The sequence below is a fragment of the Lissotriton helveticus genome, chromosome 7 (assembly GCF_964261635.1).
Source record: "Lissotriton helveticus chromosome 7, aLisHel1.1, whole genome shotgun sequence".
Taxonomy (NCBI): domain Eukaryota; kingdom Metazoa; phylum Chordata; class Amphibia; order Caudata; family Salamandridae; genus Lissotriton; species Lissotriton helveticus.
In genome coordinates this window covers 634,426,053-634,443,754 of record NC_136068.1, presented here as the reverse complement: position 1 = coordinate 634,443,754, position 17,702 = coordinate 634,426,053, and the positions used below count along the sequence as shown (strand labels likewise).

General features: G+C 45.3%; 1 protein-coding gene across 2 annotated transcripts in view; it reads right to left on the bottom strand.

Moving 5' to 3' along the window:
* PKMYT1 (protein kinase, membrane associated tyrosine/threonine 1) overlaps positions 1-17,702 on the bottom strand; it is a 360,498-nt gene that overhangs the window by 188,042 nt on the left and 154,754 nt on the right. For both annotated transcript variants that reach the window (XM_078652880.1, XM_078652879.1), the window contains exons 4-5: positions 17,565-17,671; positions 2,866-3,038 (exon numbers count right to left, since the gene is read on the bottom strand). In XM_078652880.1, the coding sequence (XP_078509006.1) occupies positions 2,866-3,038; positions 17,565-17,671 (280 nt within the window). The remainder of the gene's footprint in view (positions 1-2,865; positions 3,039-17,564; positions 17,672-17,702) is intronic.

Genomic DNA, 17,702 nt, shown 5'->3' with positions numbered 1-17,702 from the left:
GCTTAAAGGGATGCCTTCTGTGATAAGTACTGCCTAGCAAGCACTCTTGAATTTCAGATATTGTTGGTAGAATGGAAGGGCTGGTGACAACGTTTATTGACTTTTCCTTCAAAAAAGCATGGAAACATCAAATGGCATAACTTCAGGGATGACGGGATATTCGCAGAAAATCCTGTGGCAGGCATCCATGCATGACGTCCGAACACTATTCTAGTGCCTATGGTGAGACCCCACACAATCTGTCGAGGCAGACTGTCATCATAGATTCTCTGCACAAATGCATTTACGAACTCTTTAGAAATGACTTGCCAGACCTCACTGGCTACATCCTAGAGGGATGATGTGTAGCACCTTAACATACACACTGCGTTTAGGGTCCTCAATGTCAAAATGGTAGAGGAGAAAACCCTCTTAACAAACACGTCAATATGATTTGAATGCTTTGCCCGATGGAGAAACACATAATGGCTGACCCTGCTGTTGGAAGCCTTAACCATCAAGCTTTCCAGGGTTGGCCGTGGGTTCGAAATGCTAGGTCCTGGGAGGAGGCCTATGGCGCTTCAGTGTATAAACACTCACTGGCAGAGCAAGGCACGGTTTAGGCCCGGTCATTATCAAAGCAATAGTTTCATCTTTAGGCAACTGATGGTCTTAAACGTCTGGAGCACTATAGACTACCACCTCAAAAGAAACAATATCCTTTGTAGTGGGCAACCGTGGGGAGTCCAAATGTGTTTTAGGGGAATTACCCAGGACACTAGCATTTCATAAATCTATAAATATGATATCGATATGAGGGGGGATTAAATTGTCCACCTCTGCATCATCATCATGTGGAATGTGTTTTGAAGGCCCCATACTTTGGTAGAACTGGTGCTAAAGTAGTGGCACTGCTGAAGGGAATCTGACTGGGGCCGCAGCAGATCCATGGAGCCCGAAAGGTGATGAGGTGGCACGTGGAACCATCCAAATTTGTTGCTACATGGCCTCTTTGATGGCTTACCGTTGCTGCATTCTCACCAATGGCCCAGCAAACTTGGAAGTCCTGCCTAGAAATGGGCTCTTAGTCAATTCCTTGTAGTGAAGACTGCGCAAATTCACTTGCGAGGCATGAAGGAAATAAATGCCACTTGGACTTTCTGCATTTTTCATGGAACTTAGTTTTTACTTCGTCTTTAACTACCCGAGGGCATTGTCAGAGCATGGCTTGGAGTGGAAACGGGACCATAACTTGGACAAGCAGCAGACTTGAGAGTGTGATCAGCTTGGTTTCTGATGCCTGGTGTTCTACAGATTTGCCTTACGCTACCTGGTGGCATTTTGATGCATTTCTCACAGGAATTAGTTCCATCATGCTGGAACCTGAAACACCGTTGTGTGGATCAGTGATAGACAACTGCTTCCTTCAGAAAAGGCAAAGTTTAAAGTCTGCAGTGATTGGGGAAGACATTTCGCTAGCAGACTCATCAATAAAGCAAATCTTATGGTCATTAAGACATCTACAAAAAGTTTGAGAGCAGAGTTCTGGATCCACGTTGAAAGGTGCAGAAAGAAATTAACTTGCGTCAGTGCGCAGGGTGTGTCACCTACATACTGCTTCGTGCAGTCACTTCCGGAGAGGGTGTGATGGTAACCATGGAGGCCAATGGCACCACATATCAGCTCTGGGGAAAAAAACTTTATGGATCCAATCTGAAGCCTGTGAGAACTCAAAAAGGTGAGGAATATGTGGTTAGAAGCATCCATCGGACAAAACTGGACCAAAGAGGGATGGTCTGGGTCTCACCTTAATACTGGTTTTACAGATAAGGAATACCGTTTCCTCAAGTCCAGGAAACAGTTTGGGGTAGCTCCTTTTCATATTTTATTTTCTTGATGCACTGCAGAGACATCCTTTGTGCAATGCGATTACTCTTACAGCAGGTAGTAATGATGAGCCAAGATAGTGCGCTTTACAAATACACATAACATGATACTGGCTCCAAGCAGGAGTACCCTAAAACATGAGCCCAATGAAGTATAAAGACTGTGCACCTGACTGTCATCAGCCTCTTTGAAGACGCACTCAGGAAAAGACAAAAAAAGAGCACACTCTGCCTAGGAACCTCTTTAGTGTTAACAGAATTGCTGACTTATCCCTACTCCCTACTACGCACCAAATGGTAGTGCCCAGGAAGGACCAATCAGCAATCCCTTGTTGAAAGGTCCTTGTAGAGTTTGAGGGTAGTCATGTATCCATCCTTACAACTTCAGTCTCTGAGGCTCCTCCTTAAACCTCCAGGAATATAGGCAATACATTTACAGTCTGAGGATGCTGTATCCCATCCTTCATCTTATGCTATGTCAAACTAGGGACATAATAGATCCAGCTGGTCTGTTGAAATGCTTTTCCCACAACACAGAGTTATGACATCATCCATACTGTACACACCTCGAAGTACACACAGAATGTCAGTGCAATGGTCTGGGTGTTATATCCAAGTGGAACTTTAAACAAGTGGGGCTGGAAGACACTTCACTCCACCTGAACCAGACAAAAGGCCTATTCAGTATTATCAATCCACAGAAATCAGTATGTAGTTATCTTCACTTGATGTCAACCGACCAGGAAATAGACAGTAGCCCCTTGTAATTAAAGAGGAAACGGCTGATCACAGAACAGGTTGTGGGTCTTGGAACAACCATGGACAGGCTGAATTATCAGAGCATACATTTGAAAAGCAGGTCGGCTGAGCCAACAAAGAGTCAGGATCTGGCTTTCACATGTAGTCAGTTCACTCAGGGCAGGGTGTACACACACATTCCTGTCCCAACACAGGTTAGTTAATTATTTATTATTTTACAAAAACCATCAGCTGCACCAACCTGGAAGACAGAAGCAACTCTGTGGATTCCAGCTTTAGCAGTTTGCCGTAGTCCCCTCCAAGTCTCCACTTTGCGCATGATGGGGGATGCCAACAGGCTCTCCACTGTTGCCCGCTTCTTGTGATCTGGCTCCAGCATGGCAGTCAGGATAGTCAGGAGCTCTGAAGAAAGGTCTGGAATTGAAGAAAAATTAACTGGTGAGCAGAGAAGTTGACAATGGATACTAACCTCAGGTTGTTCAAGCAGGGCCGTTTCTCTCTCAGAATCTGACAGATTCCAGAGCTACTATTAATTTTAATGGAAAGCCCACCTGCCTCATTCAATTATATTTTAAGGGAATGAATCAAGGAATATTATATGGCTGCCCACCACGTGGGTGTTACATGGGTAAAAATGTTTTGTTTTCAAGGTGGTGACTTGGATCAAATACTGCTGGATCATCAAGGAATTTTAACCATTGCCGCAAAATTCAGAAGCTCATCTAAATAACACAGATGCACCTGCAATAAGGACAAGAAGACATACAATGCTCAGCTAAGATATGTCCATGAATAACTATACTGCTGACCCAAGGAGAGGCAGCGAGCACAGCTGTGGGGAAGAACAGCCGAGTTGTTCAGCATGGACCTTAAACGAAGACCAAGAGCCAACGATGTACAGGAGTAGCAAATGTGCAGAGTAATCTTTCTCCCTTTCATGGTTTCATGACAATCTGACAGTCCTTTCAGAGGTTAAAAGCATCGGGGAGGGGGGAGAGGGAGGAAGAGAGGGAGGAAGAGAGGGAGGAAGAGAGGGAGGAAGAGAGGGAGGAAGAGAGGGAGGAAGAGAGGGAGGAAGAGAGGGAGGAAGAGAGGGAGGAAGAGAGGGAGGAAGAGAGGGAGGAAGAGAAGGGGAGGGAGAGAGAGAGAGAGAGAGAGAGAATGAATCAACTCTTTCTGGGGATCTGTACCGGACTTAAGGGCATGACTGAAATACTAGGTGTTGCTTCCCTATGATCATGGACTATTGGTGTACTGTCCTGCACAACCTGTTTTCAGAACTATTAACATTTGTCCAATATGCCCATTTGATACTTGGGTTCACCCGGACCATAAACTAAGGCTTCTTAAGTTGGGCGAGTATCACCCGAGAAGTTTACAAAGGTAAATGGTCCAACATGAAATTTGTTTAGCATAGGCCTTACAGAAAAATAACAAATGTTTAAAATGCTCTGGTACTTGACAACCCATCGGGCACAGATTCAATATGCCTCCCCTTTTCTTCCAAGAATGGGTAAACGTAGCCAACGGTAATATGCACAATCTAAATTTTACATAAAGAGCATGTGCAGGAGGGTTGCTAACCATATTTAAGTATTGCTTTTACTCAGGTACACATTTAAATGTCAAGAGGGAACCTACCAGGGGATGCAGCAGAGTTGTGTGCATAGTACAAAATTCAATACGAATTTTTCGGCTTATCCAGAGCACCATGGGGTAATGCAGAGGGTTGCAGCCAAAAACCTTTCAGACCCAACTTGAACAGACAATTTTTAATATGAAAAAGCTAAGGGAACTTCCCAACATGGTGGTCATCTAGTATAGTGTCCAGTGTCACCCAGATTGCTACATAGCAATCTGGGCGAGTTAAGTCTCTGCGGCAGTCATGTGTGACCAACTGCCAAAGTGCTTATTGTCTCCCATATGCCAGCTCCCACTGCGCAGGAAGGGAGGAATGCTCTAGACACCCTGATGTCGATAGAGGGGATTTTGTTAGCTATTGACCAATTGGCGACAGACAAGACACTTAAGATGGATGGGCTACCACACAATTTCTATATGACCTTTAAAAGGACACTCGCTTCCAAGATTTTAGCACACTTCCAACATGCATTCTAAGCAGGATCTCTCCCAGACTCAACATGTGAATATAAAATTCTGGGTAAAGTAACAGTGAACAGATTGCAGTGCTACGTGGGGGGCCTGGTGCACAAGGACCAGAATGGGTTTATCCCCAACCGGAGAACCCATATGAACTTACCAAGGCTCTTCATGGTGAGGGAAAAGGGCTCCTGCAGCAGCCCTGAAGATGGCGATTGCCTCCCTCGATATATAAAAGGTGTTCGATACTCTGGGGTGGCCTTACTTATTTGTGGTACGGGACAAACAGGGACATCAGGCCAGGATCTTGCAGTGGATAAGACTACTTTATAAACGCCCGGTGGTGTTGGACTAAAAACAAAATGCTTTTGCCGAATGAATTCTCTATGCACTGTAGGACATAAGTTAGCATTTGCTGCGCCATTTTGTATTTAGTCGCCATTTTGAGCAATGATCGAAACGAACTTCGGTCTCATTTTGTGTCCGCCTCAGCGAACAGCAGCTGCCAATGTATTCCCCGTGCGTGTATTTCTCCAAGATTGAGTTTTGCTGTGCTAATGAATAGACCGTTCTTAATATTGCATACCTTTCTGACTAGATAGGCCTGCTCCCACCCCTCAGAGCGGTGAGAGCAGGCTGAGTAACCTAGACTGCAAGATAATGTGTGCCCGGTCCCAAGACTGCAACCCATCCTTTGTTATCTCCTTTGATCACCAGCTACTAACTGGAAAATTCCAGTCTGGGCATGTCTTTAGGAGTATTGTAAATGTACTTTATGCATGGCCATGTTGACTGAAGTCAGTCACTCAGCAGCAATCTAAGGAGGCTGGTCAGACCGGACTCCACTCGAGTGTACTTTCAATAAATGTCTTTGGTTTGTATTCTCTACTGTTGGACCGACTCTTGATTTGTATGGAAGGCTGAGAGGTGTTCGCGAGTGACCCTAAACGGGCCACTTCCTTCAGCTGGCGCCCGAACAGGGACTCCATCGGGTGACCCATCCTTGCCTGTGGACGGGTGAGGAGGACGGGGCCACGTCGGGTCGGACGGGGCCCTTCACAAGACAGTCTTGTACTCGCAGCTGCCCCGTCTGTCTGATAGGGCGGTGCCTTGTCCAGTGATCATCCCGACTGGGTCCTGAACAGCAAATCTCTTGGATATGACAGTTTGGTCCGAAGAGTTGGCAGTGGAGAATAACTATGTTTGACCTGTGTGCACCAGGTGAGTTTGCTTTGGTTCTTTGTGGATATGGCGCAATATTTTTATTTTTATTTGGCATGGTCTATGGACAAGCGCTTGAACTTGTTTGAGTTCTTTATGAACATGGTACCATTTTTATTTGATAAATTTGAGAACGGACTTTGATAAAGGTATTTGCAAATATCTGCTTGGCATAAATAGCGAGTTTGTTTTCTTCTGAAAATGCAGTTTTTTAGCCGGTTTCTGTGCTTAGGCTGTTGTCGTTGTTCTGCTGATGCTCGTTTGGAAGAAAGTCAGCTAGCTCCAGATGGCACCCCAAATTTCGACATGTACGTAAAACATGGCATTGGCCCGATTAGGTTTAGTACATTATGGCACAAATATATGAGGGACAGAGTTGCAGTGGCTGTTGACAGGCACCTTTGATGAACAGAAAATTAATATGTTACAGGAGAAGTTGTTTGCAAGAAGGAGCAGGCAGTCGATGTTCGATTCTCTGAGAACATGGCAAAAGGAGGCTAAACAGACGAATGAAAGCAGAAAACGAGGCTCGGGAGGGGAGAATGCAGACAGTGACTCAGAAAGCTGTAGCGCATGATAGAGAAAAGATAGAAAAAGGAATAGAGTACGCTGATAGGAGGTTTCAATTACAATGTGAAAATTATGTTGCTCGAGAAGAAAAAGACACGTTTGTGGAGGAATTAGATGCTAGACCACCTCCATATGCCCTGCAGAGAATATACCCTGACGTGCTGCAGCTACAGCCACCTGTTTCTTCTGCCTCTGCTGCTCTTGTTTCTTCTGCACTGACCAAGCGGTCTTGGCCTCTGCGCCTCCTGTCCTTTCTTTGTCCTCGCCTTCTGCGACGACACAGACTGCTAGTCTCCCCACTACACCTATTGTTTCAGCATCCCTCTCTCAAACCCCTATACTTGGGCCGCACCCGGTGGCGACGTTGGTGCCAGTTACCCCTGTTGCTACTCCTTCCCTGCTCACAGGGATTACTAAGCAGCAGAACACCAGTACGTGGACAGGGGGACGGGGACTGGGCGACTTCTAGGGACCGATTGGGAAGGATATTGATACGATCGGATGTGGGAGATGAAGAGAAAAGTGTGGTGGCTAATCAGGCCGCGCAGTGGGCTCGTAACCCCATTTATAGTGTGGAAGGTGTGTGGAGTGTGCTGAAAGATTAGGAGCCATTTGTGCAGCAGCATGCCCACAACCTCGTCAGTGACTATGATTGGACTGTGGACACAGTGTTTCAATCATGTAGCACCCCAGATTATTTATGATATTAGGTACTACCTTTATCTATGTGGCTGGTATGGCACCACGTGAGGTTTTCAGTAATGTGGCAACGCTGGTCATTTATAGTAGTAGGCTGCTTTGTTAAAGCCTGAAGTCAGTATTCCAGTTTCCAATGAAGGAAGTCCATCCCATATACCACCCTGAAATACCAGAGCTACGGAACCAGCAAAATGTTATTAGACCACGGGTAGAGGCCCGGTTCCAAGAACAGTGGGTTCACACTCCATAGAAATGGAGTGAAGTTTTATCGCTTAAGACACAGTTGCCTGACCCTAGGAAAAATCAGATGTCAAATTATAAACAATTGACTGAGGCTGCCACTTTGACTGTCATGACTCTTGTGGATATTGAAATGTTCTTGGACTTGTTGGCCCCCGTAGATATTTGGAGGGAAGTGCACACACAGGATCATGTTGCAGAATTTGGGGGTACCTGGGATCAAATACAAACATGGGATCAGGAGAAGTAGCCCGGTGAAAAGCCTAGAGCGAAGATACTTGTTTTGCCAGGCCATATTACTACCTATATGCATTCTCTCATCCCACCTAGAATGGTGGATTGGGACAAGCTCTCAGCTTGTCGTCAGAAGAAAGACGAGAATGTATCAGACTTTTTTACTCGATTCGAAAGTGTATTTTTAGACTACAGTGGGCAGGATTTGTCTGTTGATGGAGGTGTCAGATTGTTTGTTAATAGGTTTGTGTCAAATTTGCTCCCAGAGATCACAACTTGGTAGCAGGCTGCTGAAAGTACTTGGTCCAAGTCCTCTCCCCCTGTTATTTTGAACATGGCACAGTATTATGAGCATAGGAAAGACAAGGAGAAGACTGAGAAAAAGCATAAAGACTGGAAGACAAAGGTGTTGTTGCAGTACGCTTCTAGGGGGAATGGTAGGGGAAGCGGTGGTTCAGACAGACGGCTTCCTCGTACCAGCCGGAATACTATGCCTGTAGGCCCAAATCAGTGTGCGTATTGTTAAGTAGGAAGGACACTGGCGTAGCGAGTGTCCAGTGTTGTTGCAGAAAGTTGCGCCCCCTAGAGCACGAGGTTCTTGTGGCCGGGACGTGGAGCTAGTGGACAGGACAGATCCCAGCATGGTGCAGCCTCACAGGATCATCCATAATAGTAACCACTTAGACGACAGCAAGGGCAGGCAGTACTATCACGACGACTATGATATGGACGACTTGACAGGGATGTTCCACAGCTATGACAGCCAGGGACGGAGTGAGGGACCAGTTCAGATACCTGTAGATCAGCGAAGTCCTTGTGTTACAGCAGATTTGTTGGCTCAGCTAAGGAATTTCTGGTGGATACAGGTGCAATGAATAGCACTATTTCCCGCTCACTGGTCCCCGGCTCTTCCTGGCCATAATAAAGTTTCGGTAGGATTTTCAGGTGTACCGGTTGTAAGCCCCATCTCCAAGCCTCTTACGCTGACTATAAGTCCTTTCACTGTGGATTCACCATTTTTGTTGACATCTAATTGTGGAGAAAATTTGAAGAGCTTGGATTTATTGAATAAGTTGCATGCTACCATTTATTATTCTCTGGAAGGTGTTTATATGGTAATGGGCCCCAATGTAACAAGCACTAAACAGTGCCTGTCCAAAGATGCGCCCCTTCCCGTTGAATTTAAGGATGTGCCACACTCGTTTTGGGCAACAGGTGACACAGACGTAGGACTATATCAGATACCCCCTGTCTCGATCAAAGTTAAAGACAATGCTATTTTGCCTTGTATTCCCCAGTATAAAAATACCGCAAGCAGGGGAGCGAGCCTTGTTGCAAATAATACAGGATTTGATTAAGTCAGGAGTGGTTGAAGAGACAACAGCAAATGTGTGTAATATTCCTATTCTTAAAATGGCACCTTCAGGTTCCTCTGATGATAATGTTGATGTGTATCCATTTGTGATTGACTTGCGCGAGGTTAACAAGATAGTAGTTCCCCAATTTTCGGTTGTTCCTGACATTAATGTACTCTCTTACCGATGATTCTTGGGACCTGATATGAGCTTTAGATTCTGTCGAGCTCCTCAGGGCTATACTGAGAGCCCTAGTATGTATAGTCAAGCTTTAAAAGCCCAATTGGACTCCCTTACGCTTCCCTCAGCTAATGTATTACTCCAATATGTAGACGACCTTCTCATAGCTTCTGACACTGAAAAGGATTGCAAAGACAGTACGGTTAAATGATTGCTGCATTTGGCTCGACACGCACATAAAGTATCCCTTTCCAAATTTCAATATTGTCAACAGGCGGTCACCTACTTAGGTCACATACTGTCGAAGGAGGGCAGGTGATTAACCCCCGAACGCATCAGTGTCATTGTTAAAATGCCCATCCCCAAAACTCAGAGAGAGGAGCGCTTTCATTGGGATTACTTCCTATTATCGTCAATGGCTCCCAACCTGCTTGTTATTACTAAAGCCCCTGCTAGCACTAACCGCTAAAGATGTGCATGTACCCTTGTCCTGGACGCATGAATGTTAGCAGTCTTTTGAGCAATTTAAAGTTGCGCCTTGCTCTGCTCCTGTGCATGGTACGCCGGATTATATGAAGCAGTTTGTGCTATACGTACACGAAATAGCTGGCAGTGCGCTTTCTGTCTTAAGACAGGTCTTTGGAGGTAACCAACAGCTGTGTGCTTATTTTTCTGCTATCTTGGACCCTGTCTCAAGAGCCCTCCCGAGCTGTCTGACAGCGGTCGCGGCTGTAGCTCTCTAAGACAATCGGCTGGGCTCGTACTTGATATGGACCTCACAGTTATGGTTCCCAATGCTGTGGCTACTCTTTTGAATAAGACCGAGACGCAGCACCTCACCAGTGCGCGTCTGACCGGGTTTGAGTGAACTCTTTTTGCACATGTTACGATCAAAAGGTGTGCCACTCTGAACACAGCCATGTTACTACCCCTCCCTGCTGAGTGAGGAAATTGACATACATGATTGTATTGTTCGAACAGAGAAAGGGATGGGTACACCTGACTGATGTTCCCTTATCTGACCCCCAAGCGGAACTATATGTTGATGGCTCTTGTTTCAAGTTACCAGATGGCACTACAACTGCTGCATATGTGAATCCAACACTGTACACAGTAGTTGAGACGTCACAAGTTCCCTTTCAGTCTGCACAAGCAGCAGAACTCGTTGCCCTTATATGAGCCGGTGAGTGAGTGAGGGCTAGGCTGTCAATATCTATACTGACAGTCAACACGCATTGGGAGTTGCCCATAATTTTGGACGTATCGGGGCAGAGAGGGGATTTCTCACTTCCCATGGGGTGAAGACACATCATGGCCCACTTATACATAGGCTTTTGTCGGCTTTGACACTCCCCAAGAAATTAGCGATGGTAAAGTGCAGCGCCCACAAGGCAATTACTGACAATGTGGGAAAAGGGAATGCAGTCGCAGATCAGACAGCTAAGGAGGCAGCCCGAAAGAAGATGAAAAATATGATTGTAGGAGGTCTTGCTAGGTCGGTGCCAGAGGTTACCATGTTTGAGGATACACTGGAAAGTGTCAAGGAGATACTGAGTGGGGCAACTATTGAGGAGTTAGCTATATGGCAGGAAAGCACAGCACATTTGGATGAAGATGGGTGTTGGACTGATAAGTCAGGAAAACAGAGATGGGTGCTGCCAGATGCATATGTTCTCCCCATAGTCACCATGGTGCTCGAGCCAGCTCATATCAGTGCTTAAGATATTTGTAAGTGGTTAGATTCTGTATGGCAAAATGATAACATCCAGAAGACAGCCGCCCATTTGGTCAAATATTGTATGGTGTGTATGATGCACAATCCTGGAAAGGGTACCCCTACGCCACCTGGCAATTCCGCACCCCCTCCTTTCCCTTTTGAGGTCCTCCAATTAGATTACATAGAGATGGATAGAGTCAACAATTTGAAATATGTGTTAGTGGTTGTTTGTGCGTTCAGTACATGGGTTGAGGCTTACCCCACGAAAGAAAACACAGCCATAGCCACTGCAAAAGTACTCCTGAAGGAGTTTTTTCCTCGTTTCGACTTGCCCCGTTTGATTTGGAGTGACAATGGAAGTTACTTCAATGCTAAAGTGATCCAGTTGGTATGGCAGGGGTTCAATATCAATCAGAAATTTCAATGCTGCAAATCACCCCCAGTCAGCAGGTTTGGTTGAGAAGTACAATGGTACTCTCAAAATGAAATTGGCAAAGATTCAGGGGAGCACAGGGTTGCAGGGTTGCAGTGGCCAAATGCTTTACCTTTAGCCCTTTTGTCTACAAGAACGACAGCCCATTCTAGGATAGGATTTTCACCCCACGAGGTCGTGTTTGGGCACCCAGCGAACGTTTGGGACGTCCCGCGACGGACGATTTTCTGAAATTGAATATCCTCTGTGGGTGGACTATTTGTATGAGTTAACTAAAAGTCTGCATTCTATTCACCAACAGATCCAGGAATGCCTCCCACCAGTACCGGAAGGGCCAGGCCACGACATCCGGCCTGGCAACTTTGTCTTGGTGCGCAATTTCCAGAGGAAGAGGAGTCTGGAGCTGAGGTGGAAGGGGCCAGTCCAGGTACTCCTCTCCACCCACAGCGCAGTGAAGTTCGCTGGCCGAAAGAACTGGATTCATTTCCAGCATTGCGGCAAAGTGCCTCTACCCTTACCCTACGATCAGTGGGTCTGTGAGGGCATCAGGGACTCAGAGTGTGAGAGAGTCCCGCGGTTCATTCATTTTTGGATGCCCAACTCACGTGGACCCAAACAGAGGCAGAGAATGACTGGGTCCTAAATGCAGCAGTGCACACTGAGCTTAAGGCAATTCCAGAGTCATCTACCACTAGCCCCTCTGTGTCAGACTCCCTTTTTCCTGACCCCTCTGTGCCTGCAGCAGTTGGGTACAATTTGCACCCCCGATGGAGGAACAGTGCACCAAAGGAAAAGTCAGATTAGCAGGGATGGACTCGACAAGTAAGGTAACAGTAGCGTAGGGAGAGGAGAGATTGGTGCATTGTTCGGACACTGGACAGGACTGCTTGAACGTGCTCCCCTGGAGGGGATACTTTATCCTGTTTCACCAATAGCTAGTATCGAATAGCTCCACTGCTGGTGCTTAACAGCGCCAAAGTTGATGAACAATAGGAGGCTCAGACGGACACTGAAAATATTTGCCACCCCCTTTTTTTTTGTCATCAGCTCCATTGCATTTCCTTTCCATTGATTGATTATAATGTATACGTTTGGCCAACCCATTACTCAGGAGGAGCAGCCATGTGCAGCACCGCATTTAGAGCGGGATGAGTCTAGTTGGTCCGGTTGGTCCATGAAGAGTAAAATAGTTTTTGTAGTGATTGTTGTGATTTTCTTAATAACAGCACTTGGAGTAGCATGGTTCCTGGAGGAGAAATACCCAGTACATTCCCTGGTCGGTATTACGCCTGTACCCACCCCCAAATACGTTTGTTAATTTGGCCCCTCACAAAGGGGACTATCGCAAAACATATGCAGACAATGTTTTGTTTTTTTTTTTTTTACAAATGTTGCATCAGGCCTATGAAACTTCTAATGCTACTAATTGCTGGATCTGTGGCTTACTCCCCTCAGTTACACATAAGAGTGATATTCTGTTATCGATGCCATTGTCCTATCTGGGAAGTTGTGAAGGGTGGTTTGAACTGTTTACCATGGTGCATTATCACTTTTATTCTTCCGTTATGAATATGACATCTGCTGATTCTCGCACAGTGGTAGAATATATACCTTTCCACAAAGGGTTTAATTCTACAGGGTCCGGAGGACAAGGAACCCCGGGTACATTGTCCTCATCAGCTTGTATGACTATATACGAGACGGTAAAGAACTAAACATGGCTTCGAAATGAAATGTTGGACTTTCAAGGCTTCAATGCAACTGAATATTTACGATCATTTCAAATAAGTCATATTAATAAGGAAGAGGCAATCCCGGTGCCAGTAGTCAACTCAACAGCTGGTTTCTGTGTGCAGGAAATAGAGAAGGTAAAATTAGGAGAGAGCAATTGCAATTACATCTATATATGGGGTACGACTAGTAGCCCGCCTTTGCTCCCATCACATAATGTTGATTTTGTTTGTGGGTCTCAAGCTTATATTTGGCTTCCTAGGGGATGGCAAGGTACATGCTACCTCTTTCCTCCTTCCCCCAGTATCTATAGCACCGTCCGATTACCAGAAGGACCATCGATTGCAGCGTAAGAGTACATACCTGTCCCGAATCAGAAGGGCTATTAATACAGAAGATATAGATCAGACAGACACCACTTTGCAGCAGTTTACAGATGCCATGATGGGTATTATAACACTTTTGGGGCCTATGTCCAATAGCCTTAACATTTGTCAGTTCACAAGAGTTGTAGAAGGGGTCATTAATACAACAGCTGGAATTTTGACAAATATTACAGCTGAGCTCCAGGCTACAAGGCTTGTTGCCTTACAAAACAGGATGGTATTAGACGTCCTCCTTGCTGATCGGGGAGGGGCCGGTCGCGTCATTGGCAGTAGATGTTGTGTATACATCCCAGACCACGCCCCTAATGTATACTCTGCCATCCAGAAGTTGCACAGGCTCACATCCGACATCCACCAAGAGAATGGAACTTGGATTCTCTCTGGATGGTTCAGGGGCCTGTTCGCGTCCTGAGGTTGGAAGTTTCTCATTTTCCTACCAGTAGTTGCTGGTATAATTTTCCCCTGTTGCCTGTGCATACATTGTCTCCCTGCTTGCTGTGCTCATTGTGTAAAGACTAACTACCAAACCGACGGTTCCAGTACTTGATACTAAGACAACAGCCATGCTGATGCAGGATATACAAGATCTCATGTCAATAGATTAAGGCATTTTTTAATATTGATAACGCACCTATTGGCTTGTAATTGGTGGCCTTTTTGTTAGGTAGGGAGTTATTTGCTCTTAGATAGTAGCAAAATGTGTTAGCAAATGCTAAAAGGCTGGTCTGTTGTACTAAAAACAAAATGCTTTTGCCGAATTCTCTATGCACTGTACGATTTAAGTTAGCATTTGCTGAGCCATTTTGTATTTAACACCCATTTTGAGCAATGACCGAAACTAACTTGTCTCATTTTGGGTCTGCCTCAGTGAAAAGCAGCTACCAATGTATTCGCTGTGCGTTTATTTCTCCAAGGTTGAGTTTTGCTGTGCTAATGAATAGACGTTGTTATTGCATACCTTTCTGACTAGATAGGCCTCCTTCCACCGCTCAGAGCAGCGAGAGCAGGCAGAGTAACCTGACTGCAAGATAATGTGTGCCCGGTCCCAGGAATGCAACCCATCCTTCAGTATCTCCTTCGTTCACCAGCTACTAACTGGAAAATTCCAGTCTGGGCGTGTCTTTAGGGGTATTGAAAATTTACTTTATGCATTACCATGTTGACAGAAGTCAGTCCCTCTGCAGCAATCTAAGGAGGCTGGTCAGACCGGACTCCACTCGAGTGTACTTTCAATAAATGTCTCTGGTTTGTATTCTCTACTGTCTGACCGGCTCTTCATTTGTACGGAAGGCTGAGAGGTGGTCGTGAGTGACCAGAGTGACCCTAAACAGGCCACTTCCTTCAGTGGTCAGGGTATGCAGTGGCACACAATTTCTGAACCCTGGGAAATACAGAGAGGTACCCGGCAGGGATACCCATTTCCAAAAGCTTTGTTCGTACTGGCCATACAGCCCTTAGCGTGTAAACTGAGGTAAAAGGCTTGAGAATGGGGTATTATGTTAGCCACGGAGATCCATATGGTCTCACTATAAGCAGATGATACACTGCTCTATTTGCATGACCTCCAAAATAACCTGTGAAAGATCACGTGTGCTTTGGCTCTGGGTGAATTGAGGGAAGTCATGTTTGTTCCTGGTCTCCCCGGTAGGGGACGAATGGACCCAAAAAGGGACTAACCCCCAGCTGGGTTGGGATTGGGATAGCTTTCGCTAACTCAGAGTGGCGGTGTATCTCAGTAAAGAACAATTGATTGCCGGAAACATGGGGAAAGCGGCCTACAGAATCAGATCCGTACTACTTTCCTGGACCAGACTCCCCCTTTCACCTATGGGGCGAGTGTCCATTATCAATATGACAATATTGTCACGCCCCGAATATCCAATTGTCGCATTAACCGTCATTTAAAAAAAATCCTTCTTCAAAGAGATGGCGAGCCTCCTAGTCAATCTGATATGCAAACAAAAGAAAAAGCTGGGCATTTGCTAAGATGACGTGCTGCCTAATAACTAAGGAACGGGCACACCTAACTTTGAAGCAATTATTACGCTTCCCATCTGATATGGAACAGGCAATTGCTACAGGAGGCAACTCCCTACGAGGCATTTGATATAGACATTACCCCAAGGTCATGAGGGATAACAGGACTGCTGCTAGGCACACGTAGGGATGCACATAGCGATCTTAGAGTGGTAAATGTAGCTCAACACTGCTGGCAAAACTTTAAGATGAAGATGGGCGGAGGTACATTATACTCCACGAATCCGCAGTGAGGATCCACGGACGGCCATGGAAAGAGGCGCGGATATCTACGATGAGAGACATTTAGGCTGACAGATGGCGACGTTGAAGGATGAGAATGGGCTTGCTAAAGGCGAGTTCATGGCACATGCGGCGTTGAGAGCAGTTCAGAGCACAAGGAATAATAAAGATGTTCAGCTAGACAGGTCAATGCTGTTAGATAAAATACTAACAAAAGGGGGTTGCAGTCACACAACTATCATATTGCACCGGACTCTGGTGCCAATCTTCTACACAGATACCTTCTAGGTAAAGATCAAATAGGAAGGAGAACTGGAAAGGGACATGTTCAAGAATGAATGGACAGACGCCAGACAATACCCCAAAATAGTTACCAGAAACCAAAAGTTTAAGTTCACACAGATAACTATATACACCAAACATGTCTCTCTCAACACAGAGTAGCTCAGATATTTCTGGGAGCATTACACACCTACACCTTAGGTGCAGACAGCCCCAGGCGGACTTCTATCATATGGTCTGGAACGGAGGGGAGTTCACTCAAGCTGGGAGATGGTGGTCAAGATGATGGGGGAAATAAGGGTGGAGGCTATTTGAAAGGTTATATTGACTCAGCTACTATCAATGATAAGTAATGAATTTTAAATGATGCTGTGTTCGAGTGACTACCGATGAAAGCAATAAAGAGCAATTGGAAATTGGGAAAAAAACATGCAAGCCCCTACATTACAAGACGGCATGACATCATGTATTTATCTAAAGTGCATACAATGAGGGCGGGGGGATGGAGGAGGAAGTGTGCATGAGTACCTACATGAGTGGTTGAATGATTTAACAAATGCAGAGTGTGTATGTGTGTTAGCGCACAACTAAGTGTGTGTTTAAGGAACAATGGGCCAGATGTATGAAGCCATTAAGCATTTCGTAATGGGCCGACTCGCTATCTCGGCCCGTTAAAAAATGCTAAATGCCCTTTTCCTATGTACAAAGGCCAAATTGAGGTCATGATTTACGATTTCTACCCGTGGAAATTGCAAATTGCGACCGGGATTTAGGAAATCGCAAACAGGGATGACCTATTTGTGATTTCCAAAGCACATGTATAAAGCACTTCCTAAATGCGAATTGGGCATTTGGGAAATGCAATTACCATCGACTCAAAGTCGATGGTAACCTTGTGTTAATTAAAAAAAAAAAAATGCATTTAAAATGCATTTTTCTAATGTGACATGAAGCGCACATATGCCCCTAGGGCATATGTCCACTTTCACATACACAAGGAAATTTGGGGTGCCTCCAGGGGGGCCTTAGCCCAGAGACACCCTTGTCTTTGCGTTCCTTAATTTGCAATTTCCTATTAGTAAATCGCAATTTAGGAAAAGCAAACAATTTCCTATTTTTGCCCATAGGCGGTAATGTAATGGCATTTCCAATTTGTGGTCCCCTAAAAACAACTCCTACTTTGTAGGAAAAGCTTATAGGGAATCCTAAATTAGGTACATATCATTTCGCATTTCCGAAATAGCGATTCCTATGGAGTCGCTTTTTAGGAAAGGCAAAATTAGAATTTCGTACTTCTGACCCCCATGTGCGTTTTGTCTGCATGAGCACACTTGCATATGGAATATTTACAGATTTTAATCAGCTGCAACTTGTTCATTACATTGGTACCATTTTGTTATGTCTTAGGTATGTATCATACATCAGAGAAAGGACAATAAACTCATTAAATAACTTCAGGAAAATCTTTCAGATACTCCTCAAGACATTACAAACAGGACATATGACAGCACTGAGACATTCAGCTATCCTCACCAGCAGTAAACTCCGAGGGCAAGTATCCATGGCGAAGCTGCTGCCAACCGTCACCCCCTTTGGGGAGATCCATATTGCAGGCAATTTCTAGAATGGTCATTCCAAGGCTGCAGGAGAAGAATGGACAAGTAACCAAAT